Below are 23,310 nucleotides of genomic sequence, written 5' to 3'. Positions count from 1 at the left end.
ACCAGACACAGTTCCTTTTGTTAAGGAGTTCCCAGCTCAGCGTTGGAGTCGGTCATACAACTTAGCACCATCCTTCAGGCAGCGAGGGGTGTGAGCCCGTCCCCAGGGAGCCGCACGGAAAAAGTGCTCACCTCTGTCCCAGGTCGGCTTCTCCAGCCGTCTGAGTGGGGATTTGTCAGACGTGTGCGTGTGTGTGCATGTGTGTGTGTGTGCGCACGCATGCGCATCTCGGGGTGGCGGAGTTGTGGGAGCAGAGGGGTATTGCAAGGAAGGGGAGAGGAGTGGCGAGGTTCTGCAGGGCTGCAGGCAGATGGTGCAGACCTCAGCCATGACCCCAAGGTTCTGGGGAGTCCCTGAAAGGTGAGGGGTGCAGTGACATGCCCCACGTGGCTGGTGAGGGGAAGGAACGCAAGGGACAACCAGAGCTAGTGGAAGTGAATGCTCTTCCCTACTTTCTCCAGGGCAACACACAAAGATGAGCCTAGGGTCCCTGTGGGGGGACGGCCCAGGACGAAGCCACTCCTTGGCTCCGCAGAAGAGCCAGGGGACGTGGCCGGAGAGTGTGCAGCTTGGGCGCCCAGGCCTCGGTGCCGGTGTGGCCTCCATCAGCAGGGACGATGAGAGCTCCGTTTGTGAGACGGTCGTGATGACCACAGGTTTGTGCACCACCGCGCTTAGAACAGTGTGTGTGTGAGCACACTGGTGTGTGCTGAGCACTCCAGCATGGTAGCGAGATTATTGTCCTCACTCTTTGGGCTTGTCCTTTTCTCCCTTATCCGGTATCTCCTCTTACTGTTCCTGTTTGCTAAATGCCTAACACCCTGTGCCAGGCCCTTTCCTCCATAAACATCTCAGAAGGGAGGCCTGCATGCCTCTGTCTTGCAGATGAGGCATCAGAGATTCAGAGAAGGAGGGTGTGTTGCCTAAGGTCACACAGTTCGTAGAGGTAGGATTGAAACCCACGTCTCTCTGACTCCAGGACTCCTCTTGGTTCATAAACAGTGAAAGTGAAACTGCTCAGTTGTGTCTGACTCTTTGCAACCCCTTGGACTGTAGCCCACCAGGCTCCTCTGTCCATGGGATTCTCCAGGCAGGAATTCTGGAGTGGGTTGCCATTTCCTTCTCCAGGGGATCTTCCTGACCCAGGGATCAAACCCAGGTCTCAAGCATTGCAGGCAGATGCTTTACCCTCTGAGCCACCAGGGAAGTTCATAAAAGGAGAGGCTGCCAAGAGGATGGCTGGGAAAGGTGAGCCACAGCTGGCCTTGGCCCCCGACTTGGGAAACAGGGCTCCCGGAACGCTTTGGGGGGCCTCTTGGGCTGGTGAGGAGGCTGGAGGGGCCTCCCTACTCTCTGCCCTGCTTCACCCAGGGGCAGCTTGGCCATCGAGAGTTGCCTGTTGGGCTTTCCTGGAGAACAGTCCCGTTCCAGTTCAGACCTCTGCTTTAGAGATAGGCGGAAGCCCAGAGACAGACAAAGGGCTCTCCTGGGGTCACTCGGTGGGAGCACAGCTCGGGGCTTCTGACGCCTGCTGCCCTCACCGTTGGCTGGGAGGTGTCTGGGCAGCACTCCCTGCAGAGGAGGGTGCAGTGAGACCTGCTCGCCTTTCTCTCGCACCGTTGGTTGGGATGGGGGTACATCCCTGCCTCTAGCCAGGGGTTGTTTGTCCTTTGTCCACCAGGACCCTTGAGTACAGAGTCTTTGGAGTCAGGGGGGAGGGGAGGGGAGGTCACCTCTTACTTATCCTGAACAGTCTTAAGGGGGAGCAGGGTCTCTCTGCCCGCTGAGTAGGGCAGACCCCAAGGGCTTCAGGTTACTGGAATTCACTTCCTGCCAGCAGCAGTGGGCTTCTCATGTCAGCTGCACCCCTGAATCCATTCATCTCTTGGGGTCCAGTGAGCCCAAAGCTGTGATGGTGTTTACTCAGAGGCAGCTTTGATTTTCAAAGTCCACACAGAGATGTGCTCTGATGTAATTGCTTGCTCCTGGCTGAGTGAGGCTACCTGGGAGAAGGCTGGAGGTAGCTGGTGAGAGCTGGGGCTGCGTGATGTCCTCTGGGGGCCTGGGCTCGACAGCTCCTGCTTCCAACCCTCTTGAATCAGCTTTGCAGATAAGGCCGGCGTTCTGTGCAGAGCAGACTCTGGTGGACAGCCTATGAATTAGCAGACAAATTAAGCCAGCCTCATGCCCTGGGTTGACCTCTATGAGGCAGGGCTGGAGTAGAGTGTTGGTTTTTATTTTCTGTGAACGTGCAAAGTCCGGCAGGCTGATATCAGAGTGGTCTGGGGAAAACAATAGCAATAATTATTAGCAGCTCAGTTCAGTTCAGTTGCTCAGTCGTGTCCAACTCTTTGCAACCCCATGGACTGCAGCACGCCAGGCCTGTCCATCACCAACTCCCGGAGTTTACCCAAACTCATGTCCATTGAGTCAGTGATCCCATCCAACCATCTCATCCTCTGCAGTCCCCTTCTCCTCCTTCCCTCAATCCCAGCAACAGGGTCTTTTCAAATGAGTCAGCTCTTCACATCAGGTGGCTAAAGTATTGGAGTTTCAGCTTAAACATCAGTCCTTCCAATGAATACCCAGGACTGATCTCCTTTAGGATGGACTGGTTGGATCTCGTTGCAGTCCGAGGGACTCTCAAGAGTCTTTTCCAACACCAGAGTTCAAAAGCATCAATTCTTCAGTGCTCAGCTTTCTTTATAGTCTAACTCTTATATCCATACATGACTACTGGGAAAACCATAGCCTTAACTAGATGGACCTTTGTTGACAAAGTAATGTCTCTGCTTTTTATTAGCAGCTACTATGAACCAAACATGTGATAACATATAATCTACTCCTTACAGATGCCCTGTCAAGGATATCTCATTAATCCCATTTCTAGATGAGAAGCTGAAGCTCAGAGAGGTTAAACAGGTTGCCCAGCATCACAGAACTAGCAGGGACAGTCAGGAGCGGAAGCCAGGTCGGCATGAGTTCCGAGTCCTTTCTCCTCCACCTTCTCCATCCCCCTCCCAGGCATCTCTGCCTGGGGCTGCAGGGGAACCTGAGTCTAGCGGGCTGATAGCCACGCCAGTAACTCCTCGAAGAAGGAACTGGAATACTGACGGAACCTTTGCCAGCTCCCAGGGCACCATCGAAATGCAGCCCTCCTCTCTCTAGCTCACGTCAAGTTCATAGAAGCGTTGTTCCATTTTGTAGAGGACTAGGTTCACCTTCCTAGTGCGTGGCTAAAGCTCCGAATTGGTAGCTAGTTGATGGTTGTTGCTGTTTTCATTATTATCATCATCCCTGGGGCTTGCCCTTTCTGTCTGTTACCTCCTTTGACCACTGATGTTTACCCACTTCCTGACTCTGGGTGTCATGCTCATTCTGTGTCACAGTTTTAGGAGGGAGGGAGGTCTTGTCTCCATTCTAGGGATGAAGAATCAAGAGACTCAGGGAAGGAAGTAACTTACATGAGGTCTCAGATCTTTGTGGAACACCTCGTGTGTTGTCATTTGGACGTCCCATGTACTCACCAGCTGGGCAAAGACACAAGCTGTTTCTAGCCCCCTGGCAGGCCCCTCATGCCCTCTCAGAGTCCACACCCTTCTTACTCCCCCAGAGCCACCACTGTGCTGACTTCTGTCACCAGGGAGCACCTTCTCCCTCCCTGAACTGTGTGTTAATGGCACCATACTGCATAGTAGTTTAGACCTGGCATTTTTGTCATCAGGCTGCTGCGGGTCTTTTCTGAAGGCTCTGTTCTCTTCCGTTGGTCTGTAGGTCTGTCTCTCTGATAATGCCATACTGTCTTAATTCCTTCTCCCCTTAAGCCCCTGCCCCTGGCCTCTGGGATTTGCATGACCTGGGAGGCTCTTTGGTAGTGTTCTGAGATGATGTCATTCAATCCTTGCACAGGAACCTTAGACTGGGCCGTGGGTGGTGGGCCATGTGCTCTGCTGACCATCGGTGATATTAGGAGAGGACGAGGAACAGGCCTTGCTGTGCAGAAATAGGTTAATTTCCTAATTCCCAACCAACGTCAAAGCCACAGGCCTCATGGAAGACTAGTGGGGTGTGTATGTGTATTTGTGTGTGTACGTGAGTGTGTATTTGTGAGTAGCATGAAAGACTCCATGTGACTGGAACTTTCTAACAAACTTCTGAGGTTCTGAAGCCTCCCTAGGACTATGGGCTGGAGTGGGCCTGTCCCTGGCGTGACTGTCCCTGCTGAGGACTGCCTGGCTGAGTGTTGCTTGGGGAGGGAGGTGCAGGGCACAGTGGGGAGTGACCAGAGGCAGATCTTGCCGCAATCCTGGGGGAAGGGTAGTTAGTGGCATCCTGGCTGCTACAAGCTGTTGGCTCAGCAGGAAGTGGCTCTGGAGGGAATTGCTCTTGAGGGGAGGTGGGCAGGGCGGCATACCCCTCCAGCACTTGTTAGTCATCCCCATTCCACTTGACGAGGGCCTCCTCACCCTGCAGCACCCCAGCCCAATTGGGCCTCGTATGTGAGGACCTGAAGACCAGTCTAAGTGGCCAGTTCCTCATAGACTCAGCTAAGAAAACACCATGTTAGCAGGCCAGAGACCTGGGTTCAGGCTCCATCTCTGCCGGTGGCCCGGTGTGTGACCTTGGACAAATTGCTTCCTTCTCTGGGCCTCAGTATGCTTACTGGAGGTGTTGGGTTAGCTGGACTCTTAAGGGTCTGTTCTGCTCGGATACTTTACAGAAGAGCCACTCTCGGCTTGCCAGGAGATAAGACCTGAATGCAGTTTCCTGGGCCCCATCCCAAACTGACTTATCAGAATCTGGGGTGGGAGGGCTTGTGAGAATCAGCATTTTAACAAACTCTCCAGGTGGTTCAGACACTCACTGGATTTCAGGAGCCACCTGCCACGGGGCCAGGGGGCCCCTGGCTGCCCCAGGTGGGCCCTCAGGCGTCACCTCCGCTGTTTTGAGCATCCAGACATGTGGCTGCACTGCCTAGGTGTGCTCTCTGCCCAGCATGGGGCCTGCGGTGCTCGCAGCCTGTAGGGGCCCTCGTTCGTCTCTGCTCTGAGCCCAGAAGCGACATATTACTGAGGGCCTGACCCAGTAATCATATTTGCCAGTCACTTTAAGAGCTGGTGACAGTGACTGTCATTGATTTCATTAAGAATAAAGGTCGTGTAGGAGCGCGCTTGCCCGGGCTGGATGCAGCCTCCTCAAGCCACAGGATGACTATTGATTGCGGGACCTTTATCGAAGGTTAATTGGATTTCAGTGAGTGTGTGTTTAAGACCCTACCTGGGCCGAGGCCCTATTGAATTTGTGTGAAATTAGCCGAGAGAAAGGTGACAAAGTCAGGAGCTGGGGTTGGGTGAGACAGGGACTGGAGGCCTGGTGGCCGACTTACAGAGTCCGGTAAGGATGAGCTGGATGCAGAGATGAGGGGTTTGAAAGAGACACCAGTCTGTCCACTCCAGAGGCCCAGGAGCCTGCTGGGGAAAGAGGGCCAGGTGCTCCGCAGTGGTCATTATGTGGAATTGGGCCGGGTCCTCTGTCCTCGGGGTGGCCCTCTGGTCTGTGGTGTGTGTGGCAGTCTGTCTTTTTACCACTCAGAGAGCAAATCTTGGCTTCCATCGGGATCGGGAGGGGATCTGGAGGTTTAGCTCTTACTTTGCACCCCCAGCCTGTGTCTCAGAGGTGCCAGGGCCCTGCTGGGCTGGCCTCTCTGGTCTGAGACACCTGTCAGCAAGCTCCCCACTGTTGCCTGCTGAGCCGTTTCTCAGTGGCTGTCCGCTCCCCCTTGCAAACATAGCCTTGCTAATCGCTTTGCCTGCCATTGTTGGCCCTTTTACTCTCTACTGGGATGGGGGGTGGGTCTCAGCCTTTCAAGTTGTTTTAGCTGGGCTGGTGAGGAAGGGCACTCAGGGCCTGGGTTCCATCTGCACGTGTTTCCAACTGCCCTTGCCATGTTCCTTCTTTCCGGTAGTCTTTCCATCCCGTCTCACTGGAGAAGCAGTGAAGAGATCTCAAATGTGTTTTCCAGCAGGTGTTTCTTGAGTACCTACTGTGTGCAGGCCTGGCATGTCAGTGCCATAGGAGAGCTGTGGACAGAGTGTGGGAGAAGTGGGCTGGCCAGGTGTCACTGAGGCTGGGCGTGTGGCGGGCGGGGCACAGGGCTCGAAGTCGGGCCCCCTGGGGGTGTGCATGGCTCTGCCATTTATTGGCCAGGTGCCCCTGGGTTTCTCATCTATATAATTGTAGTGATAACAGTACTTCCTTCGTGGGGTGGTTGTGCAGGCCTTGCAGGCTGTGAGGTTCTGTATGTAGGTATGTGTGTATATATATATATATGAAGTCATTTGTAATTCATGACATTATTAGTCGTAGCGGCACATCTTCCTCCATAGAATCTTTGAGAATCTTCTTACTTCTCTTTTGTCCACCTACCTCTGCTGTCCATGAGTGTGCAGACTTGGGGGTGGTGGCTGAACACTGGTTTGACCATTGGTTGAACAGTGGTTACTGGTTGAACATTCTGTTTCTAAAAGCCATACTGCCTGGGGTTTCCTCTTGTCACCCGATCCCAGCTCACGCTTTTCAGGACTCTGCCTTAGTGCTCAGCATCATTCCCATTTGGGGGCCTCTCTGACTCTGTGGTGGAAGGCACTCAGAAGACCAGGGAGGAGAAACTGGAAAGGCACAAAGACTCTGGTTACTGAAATCACTGGGTTTCCCTGGTGGCTCGTGGTAAAGAATCCACCTGCCAGTTCAGGAGACATGCGTTTCATCCCTGGGTCAGGAAGACCCCCTGGAGAAGGAAATGTCAACCCACTCCAGTATTCGTGCCTAGGAAATACCATGGACAGAGGAGCCTGATGGGCTACAGTCCTTGGGGTCGCAGAAGAGTCAGACATGACTGAGCGGCTAAACAAGAATAACTGAAATCACGGGAGTGAAAAGATCTCCTCCCATCACCCATCCTCTGTAACCTCTCACACCAGGTCATTAGAAGCTTGGGGATGTTGGAGGGGTCTAGGTGCACAAGTGGGCTCCTGGAGACTCATTTCCCCAACAGCAGGGGTGTCATGAGTGGGGACAGCATCGGAGTTGGCCTTCCTGGATTCTTGCACCGGCTCTGCTGCTTGAGAACTCTGTCACTTTGGGGGTGCACATCACCCTTGGGAAGCCTCAGATGCCTGCTGTGAAGTGGATGCAAGAGAGTATCAGGGACTTTTCTGGTCCAGTGGTTAAGACTCATGCTTCCAGTGGTTAACACTCCATGCTTCCATGTAGGGGGCACAGGTTTGATCCCTGGTCAGGGAACTAAGATCCCATATGCCCTGTGGTGCAACCAGAAAAAACAAGTGTTGGATTGTTTGATGATTGAAATGTGAAGCAGGTGGAGCAGGGCCCACAGTCCAAGCTCAGTGCAGCCTATTTTGTTGGAACTCTGACAATAAAATATTTGCCAAAAGAAGGGGGAAATTTAAGGAAAAACTCTTTGCTCATTTTTTTATACTGATCTCGGTAGGATGGATGGATGTGGACACATATTTCTTCGGAGTGAATTGCTGCCCATGGCGGGGATGTCAGAGGTTTATATCTGTGTCTTCCTGGAGCTGTGGCCCCTGGATCCATTCCCTACCCTGCTGGTAGCCGTGACCCTGTGAGTCTCACTAGCCAGGAACCCGTATTGGCCTGTGGATACTCCATTCCCTGGTTCTCAAGCACTGTCCCAGTTCAAGCTGAGTCTAGAGAAGCTCTCACCGAGCTCCTGGAGGCTCCGAGATGAGAGAAACTCCCCCAGGTTCCTGTCAGTGAACCCAGCTCCTCTTTCTTCCTCACTACGTCTCCCAGGCACGTGTGGCTGAAGAAGTTCCCACTGTCTTCACCCTCAAGGATTTCATCGCAGTGTTTGCTGGCCCAAGATTGACCGCTCTGTGAATGGGAAGCAGTGAGGAACTGAGGCTTATGTATCCCAGGGGTGGGATTGAGGCGGGCTGGGTCGGGGGGGGGTATGGAGGGGAATGCTCGGGGCAGTTATCTGGCCCTGGAGGCTGTGGTTCTGCCTCTAGAAGCCAGGGCGGCCACCAGGAGGGCAAAGAGAGCTTGAATTACTAACCTTCTTATACTTAATATCGGGCTACTTGTGTGATTATTAATATCCTGCAACACCGACCTCCTGTTTCTTTCAGAGATCTTGGCCTTGCTTCCAAGACACCCCCAAGAACATAGACTTTCCCTTGGGGGGTTGGAATAAATTAATCCATGCAATTATAGAGTAATTAAAGTACTTTCAGCCAACTCAAGTTTAGAGAAAAAAAAAACTCTGATTTAGATATTATTTACTAATTTAATTCTTTATTCAGACTTTTTTAAAAAAAATAGATTTCTGGTTTTTTTCCCCCTCCCTACTGTTAGAAACATAAAGGGGTTGCGTGATTACTGAAATCACTTATGTGAGTGGCATGTTCTTTTTACATGGAATCGTTAAAAACTTGTCACTGATTTTTTTTTTCCTAAAAAGAGCTGTACTATGGCTTTAGTTAATAGCGTATTTTTGGTTAGACAAACAGCCTTGCATTTCCCACTGTGACTCTTTTCTCCAAATGGAATGCTTTCTTGGTTGCTGTGGGGACCTACAGAGGATTTCTGGCGCAGTTTCTGCCTCCAGTAAGGAGCTTTCCCATGAGTGGAGAGGCAGAAGGGGTTTGTGATTGAAACTGTGTTCCCTGTAGCCAGGCCGCCTGGATTGGACCCTGGTTTCACTAACTGCCGGCCAGGTGACCAAGCTGCCTCCTCTGTTTGTATTTCGCTCCCCTCACCTGGCTCCTGCAGAGGTGGCTGTGAGTCCAGATAACTTGCCTGAAATGGTGGGTTGCACAGAGTGTCAGCTGTTACCATTGGGAAACCAGTTATCTGGTCTTTACACAGATAACTGCCCTTAACAGGGTAAGGGGCAGCCTCAGAGAGCTGACATTTCTCCCAAGGAGATGTACAGATGGCCAGGGGGCACACGGGAAGGTGCTCACCACCACTAGTTGTCAGGGAAATACAAATAAAAACCACACAGTGAGAGAGCCTCTCACACTTGCTGGAATGGCTGTCATCAAGAGGACAAGAGATAACGGCGTTGGTGAGGAGGTGGAGAAAAGGGCCCCCTCGTGCACTGTTGGTGAGATGTGAGTTGGTGCATCCGCTATGGAAAACCATATGGAGGTTCCTCAAAACACTGAAAATAGATCTACCATATAGTCCAGCAGTTTCACTCCTGGGTATACGTCCGAAGGAAATGAAGCCCGCATGAAAAGGACAGCTGCTCGCCCATGCTCCCCGCAGCCTTATTTAGAATTGTTTGTTCTTGAGGAGGAGATGGAGCTGAGTATATGGAAGGGGTGGAGAGAGGGTTTTGTGCTCAGGAATGGCCTTAGGCTTCCTCTGCGACTCCTGGTGCTGCTGTGAGTAGGAGGGAGGGGACTGGCTGCCTTCTCTCGGCTGTTCACAGTTCACTGCGACTCTGACGGGTAAGAAGGATGACTGAGGTACTTCCCTGGTGGTACAGTGGTTAAGACTCTGTGCTCCCAGTGTGGGAGGCCTGGGTTCAGGCCCCGGCTAGGGAACTGAGATCCCACATGCTGCATAGTGTGGCCAGAAAAAGGGAAAGCTGCCCAAAATTTAGAGATGGGAGTGTGCAGTTTGTCCTTTCAAAGTCATCCTTGGGCATTTGTTTAAGCAGCCTACCTGAGGATTTTTTAGTATCTAAGGGAATGTACTTTTGTTTGACTCTGCTATTGAAAATTAAGGGCTTAGGCTGAAGTCATATGTCAACCTGTAGATCTTATCCAGTAGAGATGCCAATAACTTCTCCCCACTGGAAAAGATAACCCAAAGGTTATGATTTCCTTATTACCCGGTCAGCCAATAACCAGTTTTGTATCTAATCCTGGAATCTTAGCCTCTTATTCCTGTTTAAATGCCCATAAAGTCCCAGTCCCTGAAAATTCTCAATTTGAACCAGCTCCACCTGCTTGCAGGCTCCTGTATTGATGAGTTTCACAACCTCTGACACATGTTCAGTCTATATTTGTACCAGAGTTAAGTTTTTAACTTTTTGAAAATTACTCTTTGATGGTGATAATGGGTATATTTCCCCCAAGTTTAAAATGAGAAGACGCTTCGTTATAGAAAGCAAGCATATTTGTGTCGTATAGTGTACCGTGTAAAGTGCTTTCACGTTTATGCAGTCACATTTTGACCTTGAATCTCAAGGTTGCTCTGTGAGGAAACAGAATAGATGGGGCTAGTCCCACTTAACAGCTAAGGGAACTTAGACCCAGACTGAGAAGGGAGGTGGCTTGTCCCCCAGGTTGCTTGTGCCCGCAGTGGCAGTGCTAGGGTAGCCCCAGGGTGAAGCCAGTGACACAGGCTGGACCCCACTCCTGTCTCTGCCTTCCCCATCTGTCTGTCTGGGTGATATCTGGTTAAAATGAACATCAGAAACAGCCCCCAAAAGGAAAGATACGAGGTAGGGGCAGCTGGATGGGGAGGGCTTCCCTGGTGACTCAGCTGGTAAAGAATCTGCCTGCAGTGCAGGAGACTCCAGTTCAGTTCCTGGGTCAGGAAGATCCCCTGGAGGAGGGCATGGCAACCCACTCCAGAATTCTTGCCTGGAGCATCCCATGGGCAGAGGAGCCTGGTGGGCTCCGGTCCTCGGGATCGCAAAGAGTCGGACACGACTGAGCGACTAATGCTTTGCATTTGAGCCGCGGTTGGCAGCCTCTTGCTCCTCCTCCTCCCGTAGCAGCAGCTCAGTTCTCATGGGCCAAGGCTCCCCCAGCCTGAGTCCCCAAACCCCTCGGGGCCACCTCTCAATGTCATAATAGGGGGCCCACAGCGATCAGCAATATTTCAGAAAGCTTCGAGGAGATCATACATCTCCCCATGACAGGTCGGCTCAGACTAAATGAAATGTCATTTCTCTGCTTTGGGCTGAAATTCCGTCATCTCCATCTGGCTGCCCTGCTTATCTTGGGCTGATCAGGAGCCCTGATTGGACCTCATATGCGTCCTTGACAAATAAAAATGAATTATGACTTAATAAATGCAATTGGTTTGGCAGATATGGCCCTTCAGGGCTCGGCTCCATAGAGCTCCCAAGAGCCTCCCTACAAGGGGTTTTTGGGGGTGCTGAGGTAGAGACCTGCTGGCTCATCCAGGGTCCTGCTCTGGCTGGGCTCCCTCTCCCAGGAAACACCCTCTATCTCAGCTGGAGTCTGAGACTTGACATGGGGCAAAGGCTGTTCCTGATGCCAGCAGACACCGAGTACTGGGTTCCTTTCCCCCCAGGAGAAATGACAGGAGCTGGAGAGCGTGGTAGCAGGGCCCTGGTGGCGGAGCCTCAGGACTTCAGTTAGCCTCTTTAACCCTCGTTCCATTATTCCTTTAAAAGACGCAAGTAGGGACTTCCCTGGTGATTGAGATTCTGCTCTCCAACGCAGGGAGCTCAGGTTCAGTCCCTGGTCGGGGAACTGAGATTCCGTGTGCTGCAGAGCAACTGAGTCCACACACCACAGCTACTGAGCCCACACGCCCTGGAACCTGCATGCCACAGCTCAGAGCTGATGCAGCCAGAGATAAATAAGTAAATAAACTAACTTCTTAAAAAACAAACAGGTACATTGAAACCTAGTCTTTGGCCCCTCCGGGAGTATTATGAGGAATCAGGGGCACTAGCAGGCGTCACGCTGGGCTCCAAGCGCCACGATGCTGTCATTTACCCGACTGTCATCTGTGAGAGAGGCACTATTATTATTTCCATGTTACTGAAGCTGACAGTTTGACTAACTTGTTTAAGGTCACGAAGTTTAATTGAGAAGGGCAGACGTCCTTGTGAGCTGGTATAGAATATCGGTTCCTAGAAGCCTAGGTCTCACCTGGTTTGAATCCTGGCTTTGCTTCTTTCCAGCCAGGTAGCTCTGGGTAAGTTAAACCTTTGACGAATCTCAGTTCCTAATCTGTGAAATGGAGATAACAGTTGTACTTAGTTTTAGGGCCCTTTAATAAGGATGACAACTATGGTTTCTAAAGTAGAATTATTCTTGATGATTGAATTTGAGGCCAATTATCATGGATTGGGATTCAAAGGAGACTAATGGGGTTAGGATAAGCATCAGAGGTGAGAACTGTGGCATCTCAGAAAAACGTGGAGAGACCAGGGTCTCACTCATGTTGAAGGCAGAGTCCTGTATTCACATGTTTGGCCTGTTTACAGGCAAGGGGATGGATAACAGAGCCAGTCTATGATATGGAACTTAGACCTCAATGAAACTATGTAATGAAATAATCAGTTCCAGTCATCATAGGCGCTTACAACAGTGGGCTAGATGGTTGTTAATCAAATAAGAACACAAAGAGTGTGCTAGTGATTAAAAAAAAAAGGAAAAACTACAGGCCTTCCCTCGTGGCTTCCTGGTAAGGAACCTGCCTGCCAATGCAGGAGACACAGGTTTGATCTCTGGTCCAGGAAGATCCCGCATGCCATTGAGCATGTGCTCTAGAGCCCAGGAGCCGTAACTCCTGAGCCCCTGTGCCCCAAGTGCTGAAGCCTGCGTGCCCTAGAGCCTGTGCCCCCGAGAAAGAGAGCCCAGGACAATGAGAGGCCTGCACACCACAGGTGAGAGCTACGCTAGAGAGGAGCCCTTGCTTGCTGCAGCTAGAGAAAACCCCACACAGCAACGAAGACCCAGCCCCGTCAAAAATGAATAAATAAAACAAAAAGCAGCACTGTTTAAAAAAAAAAAAAAGGAAAAGGAACAGTCTGCAGCATCCTATGAGTGTATGGCAGGAGAACCTCGTTTAATCTAGGAGGTCAGGGAAGGCGTCCCCAGGGAAATGGTGCTCAGCTGGGATGGGAAGGAAGAGAGGAGTGCACCAGGTGAAGGGGAAATGGAATGATGCTCCTGGAACAAGCATCATGTGCAAAGGACCAGAGGTAGGAAGGCACAGGGATTATCCGAGAAGAGAAAGAGATCAATCATGGCTGGAATGTCAGTGGTACAAGATTGAGACCAGGGAGGGAGGCTGGGTCTGGCCAAAGCAGACTTCGCAGGCCAAGGAACCAATGCAGAGAACGCAGGAGGTGTGGGTTCGATCACTGGGTTGGGAAGATCCCCTGGAGGAGGAAATGGAAACCCACTCCAGTATCCTTGCCAGGAAGTCCCATGAACAGAGGTGCCTGACGGGCTAAACAGTCCAGGGGTTGCAAAGAGTTGGACACAACTAAACGACTGAACACACACATGCAGGCCAAGGAAAGGACTTGAGTCTTGGCTATCTTAAGACCCTAGTCCTGTGTTCTGTACCCTGGGGGCCTTTCCTCCCCTCTGGCTGCGATATATTTGTGAGTGCCCGTGGGGTCCAGGCAAAGCTGAGGGATACTGAGGGCAGCGTGTGCCCTCAGGATACCAGCTTCCTGGGACGAGCATCCCTTTGTCCCCTGGAAACCCATCAACAGACCATCTGTGGGGCCGGGTCTGCCTCTCTTCAGCAGCTGTTCCCTAGCTGGAAAAAGGCTTTTAGCTTTAATAAAAAGGGAATAGAGATAAGGAGGCTGCCTGGCCAGGGAGAGCGGCAGTGACAGGATGATTTAAATGGCCTCCCCAGTGTCATTTCTTCTGTGCAGACATCATAAATCAGATTAGCATTGGGCTCTGGTGGGGAGGGGAGTAGGGAAAGGGGCCTGAAGGGAGAGGGGAGGCGGGCATGTGACTCCAGGTGCCCCTGGTGCTGACCTGGAGATGCTGGGGCCACCTGTCCCTGGTGCTCAGCAGCCCCGGCCTTGGAGGAGGGGCAGAGAGAATGATCCCTACCCTCAACCCAGCTTTCCAACCCGCATTCAGCTTTGGGGGGGAAAAAGTGAAGAGGGACTGATAAGAGAGAAGGAAAAAAACACACACAAAAACAGGGAGGTGTGGAGAGGTGGGTGTTACCGCCTTTAGGAAACCTAGAAGCAGCGGTTCTCCTGTCTTGTCATCCATTAAAATCACCTTGGATGCTTAGAAAACTACAGATGCCTGGATGAGTTCCAGCTGAATCGAACGTGGAGCTGAAGTTAGGAGAAGCCGGATTAGCGATCAGCTTCTCTCGTCAACTCAAGGACTACAGGGTCTCAAGCCATCACTTCCACTGTGATCGCTCAGGCCTTCCTCTTGAAGGTGGCCAGCCTGAGCAGCCAGCGTAGAAGTCTCTGAGGCAGGTGGTAACGCAGTGCAGCTCCCACCCGGCTCCCTTCTCTTTCAGATCTCACGCCACCTGGGCAGGATGTACAGCGAGATGATCTTTGTCAACGGCTTCGTGCACTGTGACCCCCACCCGGGCAACGTGCTGGTGCGGAAGCAGCCAGATACGGGAAAGGTGGAGATTGTCCTGTTGGACCATGGGCTGTACCAGGTAGGAGGGCCCTTTCCCCACCGGCCAGCCCCAGGCTCTGCTCCTGCCTGGTTCAGAGCCCTCTGAACTCCCCTGTCCACCACAGAAATGGGATCAGATGGCAAGGTAGCTGGAGAGGGTGCTGCCCTAACCCCTAGGGCCATCATTTTGTGCAAGTCACGCTCACGTGAGCTCTCCAAGCTCTCTGAGCCCCAGCTTCCTTTGGAGAAGGGGGTGACAGAGGACGAGATGGTTGGATGGCATCACTGACTCAATGGACATGAGTTTGAGCAAATTCCGGGAGATGGTGATGGACAGGGAAGCCTGGTGTGCTGCAGTCCATGGGGTCACAAAGAGTCAGACACGACTAAGAGATTGAACACGAACAAGAGAGTGAGAATGATAATACCTTGTTTAGAGGCAGCTTTGAGGGGTCGATGAGATTGTACCTGGATGTGTGAATTGACTTTGTCAACTGCCAAAAAAAAAAAAAAGAAAATCCCTTTTCCCCAGGGAAACCCAGGCCAGCCAGCCAGACCCTGAGAGGTGAGCTGCTCTCAGATGAGCTTAGATGGGGCAGGGGGCAGGGTCACTCAGCTCCAGTGAGAAGGTCATGTTTAGTGGGGAAGCGTGGAGGGGTGGGAAACTCACAGGGGTTGGATGACCCTGACTCCATCCTCTGGAACTGGGGACAGAGAGCTGGTGCCAGTGAGCCGTGTGTTGCTGCTGGGAAGTTGAGAAGTTCCCTGCCCATCCCAGGTCCTGGTTTGACTCCATGAAGCCGATGGTCCTGGCGAGGTTTCCCTGCTGGTCTCTCGCTCCTCCGTTCAGAGCTCTGATCGCATGCACATCCCCAAACCTGGGATTCCTTTGAAAGGCTCAGTGATGCTGGGCATGTTAGTTTTGGGCGGACACAGCCCCTAAATAAGTGATAGCCCAGACACAACAGACGTCTCATGGCCTGCTCGTACACCAGTCCGAGGTGCATGGACGAGCCCGCAGGCAGGGGCTGACCGAGGCTGCACCTCCCGGCTTCTCTTTGAGGGTCTCGCCCACCAGCCCCCAGGAGCAGGGTGAGGGCTCAGAGGAACATGCCTGGGAACGTTTTCATGGACCAGGTCTGGAAGTCGAGCTTCTGACACATCCCATCAGTCAGCGCTCAGGCAGAGGGCTACATCTAAAAAGGAGGAAGGCCTGGTGGTAGCCTGTACGTGGGAAGAAGAGGGGAGTGTAGATTTTGGTGGGCCGGTGGTAGCCTCTAACACTCTCCAGGACCAAGGCTGACCCAATAGTAGCTTTGTGCTTGGATCCTCAAGGATGGCTGACTATGGGGGGGGGGAACGGACATTGGGCAGGTGTCACGGTCTCCCCCGCCCCTGCTCATGGCGGTCACACCAGGCGGGGATGAGGTCTTTCATGGCAGGGGAGGAGGCCCCTGACCTGCCACACTGCCCCCGCTGTAGGCGCTCACCGAAGAGTTCCGCCTGGACTACTGCCGCCTCTGGCAGTCACTGATCTGGACCGACATGCAGGGCGTGAGGAAGTACGGCCAGCGCCTGGGAGCCGGCGACCTCTACCCCCTGTTCGCCTGCATGCTGACAGCCCGGTCCTGGGACGCGGTCAACAGGGGCATCGGCCAGACTCCCGTCACCGCCACAGAGGTGGGTGCCCCCCAGTCCTGGTCCTCCCCTGTCCCCAAGGAGGCAAAGGGGCAGGGCCGAGGGTGGAGCCGTGCCAACCCAGGGTCTGAGAGCACTCTGGTGGGCAGTGGGGCTGCAGTTGGGTAGAATTAGAGAGGTCCTCCCCTAGGAGCGGGGGGTGGGAGAAATAGTGTCTCTGTGGGGAGCAGGGGACAGGGAGCGGCGTGCCTCTGTGTCCCCCTTCCAGCCTTGTCAACCTGGAGGATTAAGTAGGTCATGTTGACTGTATAGTCCGGGCCCCGTGACATTCACTCCGACCTGCCCTCTCAAGACTTCAGCATTCCACCACATTCCCCCGCAGGACTTCTGGGCATCCCCCAGAGACCTGACTCATAAGTGAGTCTGGCACTGCCCACTGTCTCCTGCTGGGCACTGTCTTCCATTGTGGGATTCATCTAGGGCGCCCTGTGGGGAGGGGGCTTCAGTTCCTCATGCCACGCTCAAAGGCTTGCTTCTGTGCCATTATCCTATGGAGTTTGTGGTGGAACAGGCTCTAGACGAGAGTCCCCGGGGCTCCAGAGTCCCTGGGGCCAGGGCGAGGCCTGCCCTAGCAGCACCCTTCTCTGTATGCATCGTCATCTCTGCCCCACAGCAGGGCCGGACGTGGGGCTCACTCTTCCTTGCTCGGGGTGAGCTCCCGCCCAGGCGTCTCAGTTCCTCGTGGATTCGCCTCCCATCTTCCTAGGCTGTCAGCTGGCAGGCCTGTGCAGACTTGGCTCGTGTCCATGTGGGGAGGGGCTCACGCTTGCTGTGAGGGACTGGATTCGGCTTGTGCGGTGGAGGGCCCTGGGCTCTGATTCCGGCCCCTGCTTCTCCTGGTGGCCTGCCCTTGGAGGGTTCTCATCACCTCTCTGAGCCTGAGAGTCCTCCCCCATGAGCTGCCTTGTGGTGGGGGCTTTAGCAATGGCTGGGTCCAGAGTCTCCAACGACGTCCCCCAGCAGGCCACATCTTGCCGTCTCTTGGCTCCACTTTCCACTAAGTTGCCATCATTTCCCAGCAAACTTGGTGGCAAAGATGACCGCCGGTTGCCCCAGGCTCACGAAGCTTTCAGCGCATCTTCTCAGAAGAAGAGAAACCCTCTCCCTCCTTTGCTGCACAGAGGGGATGATTCTGCTTGATAACCCATGCAGAGGGCCTCCTCATAGTCTCTGAAATTTGTTCATGGAACAAAAGTTTTTTTGTTGCTGGAAGCTGGACTGAGTGCCTGTGGACCCCAGTGATGAACAGACAGGCCTTCCATATAGTTGTCACTGTGACAGAGGGAGACAGATGGTAAACAAGTGAACCAACAGGTAAATGGAGTGATTGTAGGTTAGAGGTGCCAGGGAGAGACCAGCAGGGCGGCGGTGATGTGGGGTGGGGGGCCACTATAGAGACATCGCTGGGGAGTCGACATATAAGCTGAGGCCTGAAGGATGAGAAGGGCACCAGGGACTGCCTTGGTGGTCCAGTGGTTAAGATTCCACACTCCCAATGCAGGGGGCCCAGGTTCCATCCCTGGTCAAGGAACGAGATCCCCCATACTGAAACCTAGAGCCCATGTGCGGCCACTGAGACCTGGTGCAGCCAGATGGATAAAAGAAAGAAAGGCGTCAGCCAGAGGAGGGACTTGGAGAAAGCAGCCAGGTAAAGGGAGGCCTAAGGGGGCAGGCTGGGGAGTCTCGAGTCAGTGAGGGGCATGCTGGGCTGAGATGCATATGGCGGCTGGACTGGGAGAACATCACGCAAGGAGCAGTTCAGATTCTTTCTCAGGACAAAGCAAAGCCTTTGACAGCTTGTGAGCAGGAGAAAGATATGCTCAGACTCCCTCTGTTAAGTCTGTCTGGAGTGGGGCAAGATGAGCCGTGGGGCTGAGGCAGGTGGAAAGACCTTGGGGCTGAGACGGCTAACAGCAGTGGAGGTGGAGAGCAGTGGATGGAGCCAAGATGCATTTTGTTTGTTTGCTTTTTATTTCTTTTCTTTTGGCTGTGCCAGGTCTTACGGGATTCCCTGATGGCTCAGCCGTAAAGAATCTGCCTGCAATGCAGGAGACGCAGGAGACCCGGATTCGGTCCCTGGGTTGGGAATATCCCCTTGAGTAGGAAATGGCAACCCACTCCAGTATTCTTATCTGGAAAATCCCATGGACAGAGGAGCCTGGAGAGCTACAGTTCATGGGTTCTCACAGAAATGGACATGACTGAAGCAATTTAGTGTGCACACAGCCTACAGATGGGATTAAAAACACAGAGATGGAAAAGATCGCATGGCACTCAGTAGGTGCTTGGTGAATGATACCTGTTGATATTAACTAAGTTAGAGTTTTATCTTTGCAATCAGGTAGGCATCCAGCAGGGGCCAAGCTTGAAGACTGTGCTGCTCTGAGAAGTAGCCCCTTAGGGTTGCCTGGGTGGACTCAGGGGCTTCCTTTTGAGTCCAGAGGGGCTGTGGCCAGGCCAGTCCCACCTTGCTTAGAGGGGCCTCTGTGGTGAGTGGGGCCTTAATCTGGCCTTAGCCCCTGCAAGCAGCCGGGGACGGGAGGTGGGGAGGCAGACAAGCTCTTGGCGCCTGGCTTCCTGTTGAGATGTTCTAGTCTGATAGCTCCTGCCTGGGGGACATTTCAGGTTTCACAGCGAGGCAATTGTTGGCAGTGCACCCGTGTGCCTGAAAGGGCCTAGAGTCCTGCTCCTGCTGCAGAGGGCAGCTTCGGGGCGAAGTGCTGGGCAGCATCTCTGGGCCCTGGTGTGACTTCACCCAGCCCCGTAGGCCCCCCAACACCTTGCCTCTGGGGACCCTCGAGGTTCTGCTGGGAGGCAGGCACAGCATGCCCAGGTTTTAGGGGAGGACCCTGGGCCGCACAGCACTCTGTGAGATGATAGGCAGTGTAGCCTGCTGGTGAGGGTGCAGGCTTGGGAGCTGAATGACCAGGGTTTGACTCCTGTCTCACTAGCTGTGGACCTTGGGGAGATTATTTTACTTCTCAATGCCTCAGCTTCCTCCTCTCAAATGGGGATATACGTTCGCCTAATAGGGTTGTTGTGAGGATGAGATGAGTTAATGCATGCAAGCATGTCAGAGTGCGCGGGTTCCTTAGTGATGCTCAGTACATGTGGATTCTTGTCATCACCATCGCCATCATTGCTTCCCTGGAGACTGAGACGGGATCAGAGCCTCGCTCTATACTCAGGACTCTGGTTGGAGGCAGTTATCTGCCCAGAACCACGTGAGCTCAGGGACGGGGAAGGCTGGGAAACCGACCCTGAAAATTACCCACCAGGATGGGGCAAGGGCTATCCCTGAATCCTCCTCCGAGGTCCTGAGGAACTTGGGCGTGGGCGGGCTGACGCTGGCTCCAGCCTGGAGGACAGTAATGGGCTGTGGCTGTACAAACAGGTCTGGTGGAGCTCAGGGTCAGGCAGAGTGTGGGGCAGGACTTTGGATTTGGGTTTGGGGTCAGGAGCTCAGAGGTCTTGACTGCACCAGCCTGGGTTTGGCTGGAGCAACAGGGACCTCAGCCAGTACTGGTGACTCAGCCAGTACCAGCTTGCAAGAGTCCTTCCCGACCTGGCCTGAAAATTGGTGGCCAGCGCAGAGCCTTGGAGAATAACACAAAGGTGGACCCCTGGGCTGAGAGGCAGGACCCATGTGATGGTTGGTGGGGAGGTAGACTCCCTGCCCTGTCGGTACTGGCCTGGGGGCTTGGGGGATGGGTATTGGTGACCTCGGCTGCAAGGAGCCAGGACGGCAGAGGCAGTAGAAATGAGGCCTGTTTCCCCCTCCTCCCCTCACTGACGGGCTCCGGTGCTGTGTCCAGTGCTGGGCTGGAAGTTGGGGAAGACGTCCTGTCCAGGTTCGTCTGGCTACAACACCGCTTGGGCTGAGCTTCTCACTTGGGAAGGTTCGTAGCGCTGCTGAGGCCACTGTGCTAGACCCTCCCTCCTGGAGCCTCCCCACAGCCCTTCCTGATCGCTGGCAGCCCGGACGCCTGCTGCCAGCGATCAGAAAGGGCTCCCAGGCCCCAGGCCCCCCGCCCCACTCAGGCTGCCTCTTTCTGTTCAGGACTCAGAGATCCGCAACCACGCGGCCAACTACCTCCCCCAGATCAGCCAGCTCCTCAACCGCGTGCCACGCCAGATGCTGCTCATCTTCAAGACCAACGACCTGCTGCGGGGCATCGAGGCCGCCCTGGGCACCCGCGCCAGCGCCAGCTCTTTCCTCAACATGTCGCGATGCTGTATCAAAGCACTGGCCGCGTGAGTGTGGGCTCCGGCCTCCCCCCGCCACCCGACCCCAGCTCCCTGATCCACCCCAGGGGTCGGCACACCCCCGCTTTCTCCCCCAGCCGCCAGGGCCTGGCCTGAGCTCCCCAGTCTCCGGCTCTCCCTGCAGGAAGTTAGGGGCAGAAACCAGCTCTAGGGAACTGGCTGACACCTTGGGGTTATGTTTAAGGTGGTCCAAGAGAGCCACCTCTGCTGGTTAAAACTGTGGGTTCTGGGAACTCACCTTCCTGGGCAAGCTTTCCTCATGAGCCTTACGCTCAGTAAAGTCTGCAGCATTTTCTGACAGTCTCAGTCCCACCCGAGAGTCCCCAGACTTGGGATCAGGATGCCCTGGCTCATATCTCATCCGTGCCTGGTCCTGGTACGGTGTCCCCAGCACCCGCCAGGCAGTGAGGCCAGTGTTCTTTTCCCTGCGAGTGTGGCTGTGACTCAGGAAACGTGTCACTAGCCGGCTCTCTCGGGATCTCAGGTCTTTTCAGATGCCTCAGCATCCGGGAGGTGTTGATGAGGAAGGGAAGGGTGCTTCCCCAGGGAGGCAGTAGTAGAGGAATGAGGATCCCAGGCTCTTCTACTGGATGGTAACACATGCATGGGAAGGCCCATGCTCTGGCTGAGTGTGCTCACCCAAGAGGGGAGGCCTGGACTGGTCAGCTCCGAGCCATCCATCCATCCTAGGCTGCGAGTGGGTCACTCTGGTAAATGGGTGACGGCAGTGTTGACCCATGCATCATGCACCCGCTATCAAATACTGAGTTACAGCAAAATACACTGCCTAGGGAAGGGCTGAACACGATTCATTCTTCCTCTGAGGTTCCGGAAACGAAGTCTTGGAAGTTCTCTGGCGGCTCAGTGGTTAGGACTTGGTGCTTTCACTGCTGGGGCCTAGATTCAGTCCCTGATTGGGGAACTAAGGTCCTGCAAGCTGTGTGGTATGGCTAAAAAAAAAAAGCAAACTAAAGTCTTGAATAGGTGATCCTCATAAACACCAGTTTCCATCATGTCCTTTTGTTGGTGCAGAAGGCCTTGAGCTGGGTGGACTCCGTCATGGCCTCAGCCTCCGAGGACCACCTTGACTAGGTTTCCAGGTGATTCTTAGCCTCAGAAAGTTTGGGAGAGCTCTTTTATTTGAGACTGGGGGATTCTGACTTGATGAATGTTAACTCTACTTTTGGAAAAAGAGAAACTTTGGAACGTGATACCCGATGCGTCCTCCAGGCCTTTGATGAGGTGTGCAACACCTGCTCTTACTTACCCCACTTGCCTGGAAAACGCCTGTAGACTAGCTGAGTTCCTCTGGTCCTGGATTGGACAGTGGTCTGATCACGTGACCTGGAGCGTGTGTGCTGGGGGAGGCGGAGTGGTGACTTGGCCACTCACCTTCCGTTTTTCTAAGTGATGCTGCGCATCTCAATGTTGCATCTCTTCTCTCTCTTCCTTCGCTCCCCTCCTGCAGGCACAAGAAGCAGAAGACCCGTTCACTCTTCAGAAGGGCCCGGATCTCTCTCAGGGAGTCCTTCAGCTTATGGAAGATCAACCTTCACGAGCTCGTTCTGCACGTGAAGGGGCTGAGGCTCACCGGCTGGGTCCGGGCTCTGCTCTGCTGGCTGCTGCCAGCTTCCCACTGAGTGGACGCGGTGCCCGCTGCCCAGCGGTGGCCCCTGCCGCGGCCAAGGGGTCTCTTCACCCCTCACTCTTCCGTCGTGTCTCCACCCGCTTGCCCCGTTTCTGCCCCATGGAGCCCCGCGATCCCTGTCTATGGCACTGTCATGCTCCGCCTCTGGAAGTCCTCTCCAGTGAAGCCCGCGTGTCGGGGCCCCAGGCCGCATCCCGGGAAGGTTTCCGGCCGTTCCCAGAGAAGGCTCGCGGTCTGCTTTCCCGCTGGCCGTCTTTGCCTTTGGGTTGGATACCTGCCCCACCTGCTTCTGTTCACCTTTCTTGTGCTCAAGATGGACTACGGAGCCCACCGAGGGCACATTTAACTCGCCAGACGTTTGGTTTTGCTGCAGAGGGGCGTGGTCCCTGAAGTGCTGGAGAAGAGTTTTCTTTCTTTGTGCCATCCCTCCCCGGAGGTGCCAACCTTCCTGGGGTGGCTTGGCCCCCGAGCCAGGTTCTGTTGCAGCTGTGAGTTCACGGCTGTTGTGGTGAGCCCTTTTGGTGACTTTATGTACTGTGATTCAATAAAAACCACTTCGGGGCTTCAGGGCAAGAGTGTGGTCAGCAGGCCATTTATTCCAGGTTGGGAATGAGTCTACTCAGGCCAGGAGGTAGGAGTGGCCGCGGATGCCACCTGCCATTGTGATCTGCTTGACTTCTTGTCCCTGAAATCCTTCCAGCCTTCCACTGTACGTCTGCTTTCTGATTCTTGTATGTTTCTCTTCCTTTCTAAGACGGATCTTGGTTGCCGCTGTTAGGAAGCTGAAGGCCAAGAACTCAGAGGCTCAGCAGAAGCCTCTGACCTTGCTTCCCCTGGGTTCTCCCCTCATTCCCTGTGACCCGGCACCTCCCTTGTTCTGTTGATTGGCTCCTGGCTTAGCCCTCAGATTCATCATTCGATACCCTCATTCCTGAGACTGTTGTCTAAACCTTAGTCATGTGGCTGGGCTCCTGCTCTGAAACCTGCTGGTTACCTGCTAGATGCTGCTTCTACCTTGTTGCGTGCTGCCAGCCTGCCCCCTTCCCCCGCTGCCCCAATCATCCGCTCCAGTTTTGGGGATATGTGCAAACACCTGCTCTAACTCCTGTGTCTGTAGTCTCCAGATCCCTGTGACCCCAGATGCTGCAGGTCCCAGCTCTCACTGAGCACCCAGGCTCACGGTAATTGTGTCTGAATCTCTCTGATCTTACTTCACCTCATTCATGAGGGTAGGAAAAAAAATCCTAAATTTGAATCTCATTTTCTGTTCTCTTTATTCATAATACAACAAGCAGTTTCACTGACCAGAGA

The 23,310-nt window shown here is 53.8% G+C and overlaps 1 protein-coding gene across 1 annotated transcript in view; it reads left to right on the top strand.

The window, feature by feature from the left end:
- Nucleotides 1-22,572, top strand: part of ADCK1 (aarF domain containing kinase 1) — a 137,358-nt gene extending 114,786 nt beyond the window's left edge. Inside the window, exons 8-11 of the mRNA XM_018053911.1 lie at nt 14,278-14,427; nt 15,870-16,067; nt 20,146-20,339; nt 21,820-22,572. Of these exons, the coding sequence (XP_017909400.1) occupies nt 14,278-14,427; nt 15,870-16,067; nt 20,146-20,339; nt 21,820-21,991 (714 nt within the window). The 3' untranslated portion in view covers nt 21,992-22,572. The remainder of the gene's footprint in view (nt 1-14,277; nt 14,428-15,869; nt 16,068-20,145; nt 20,340-21,819) is intronic.

This window comes from Capra hircus, chromosome 10 (genome assembly GCF_001704415.2).
Source record: "Capra hircus breed San Clemente chromosome 10, ASM170441v1, whole genome shotgun sequence".
In the NCBI taxonomy this organism is placed as follows: domain Eukaryota; kingdom Metazoa; phylum Chordata; class Mammalia; order Artiodactyla; family Bovidae; genus Capra; species Capra hircus.
Note: the sequence above shows the minus strand (reverse complement) of the source record. Positions and strands in the feature narration are given on the sequence as shown.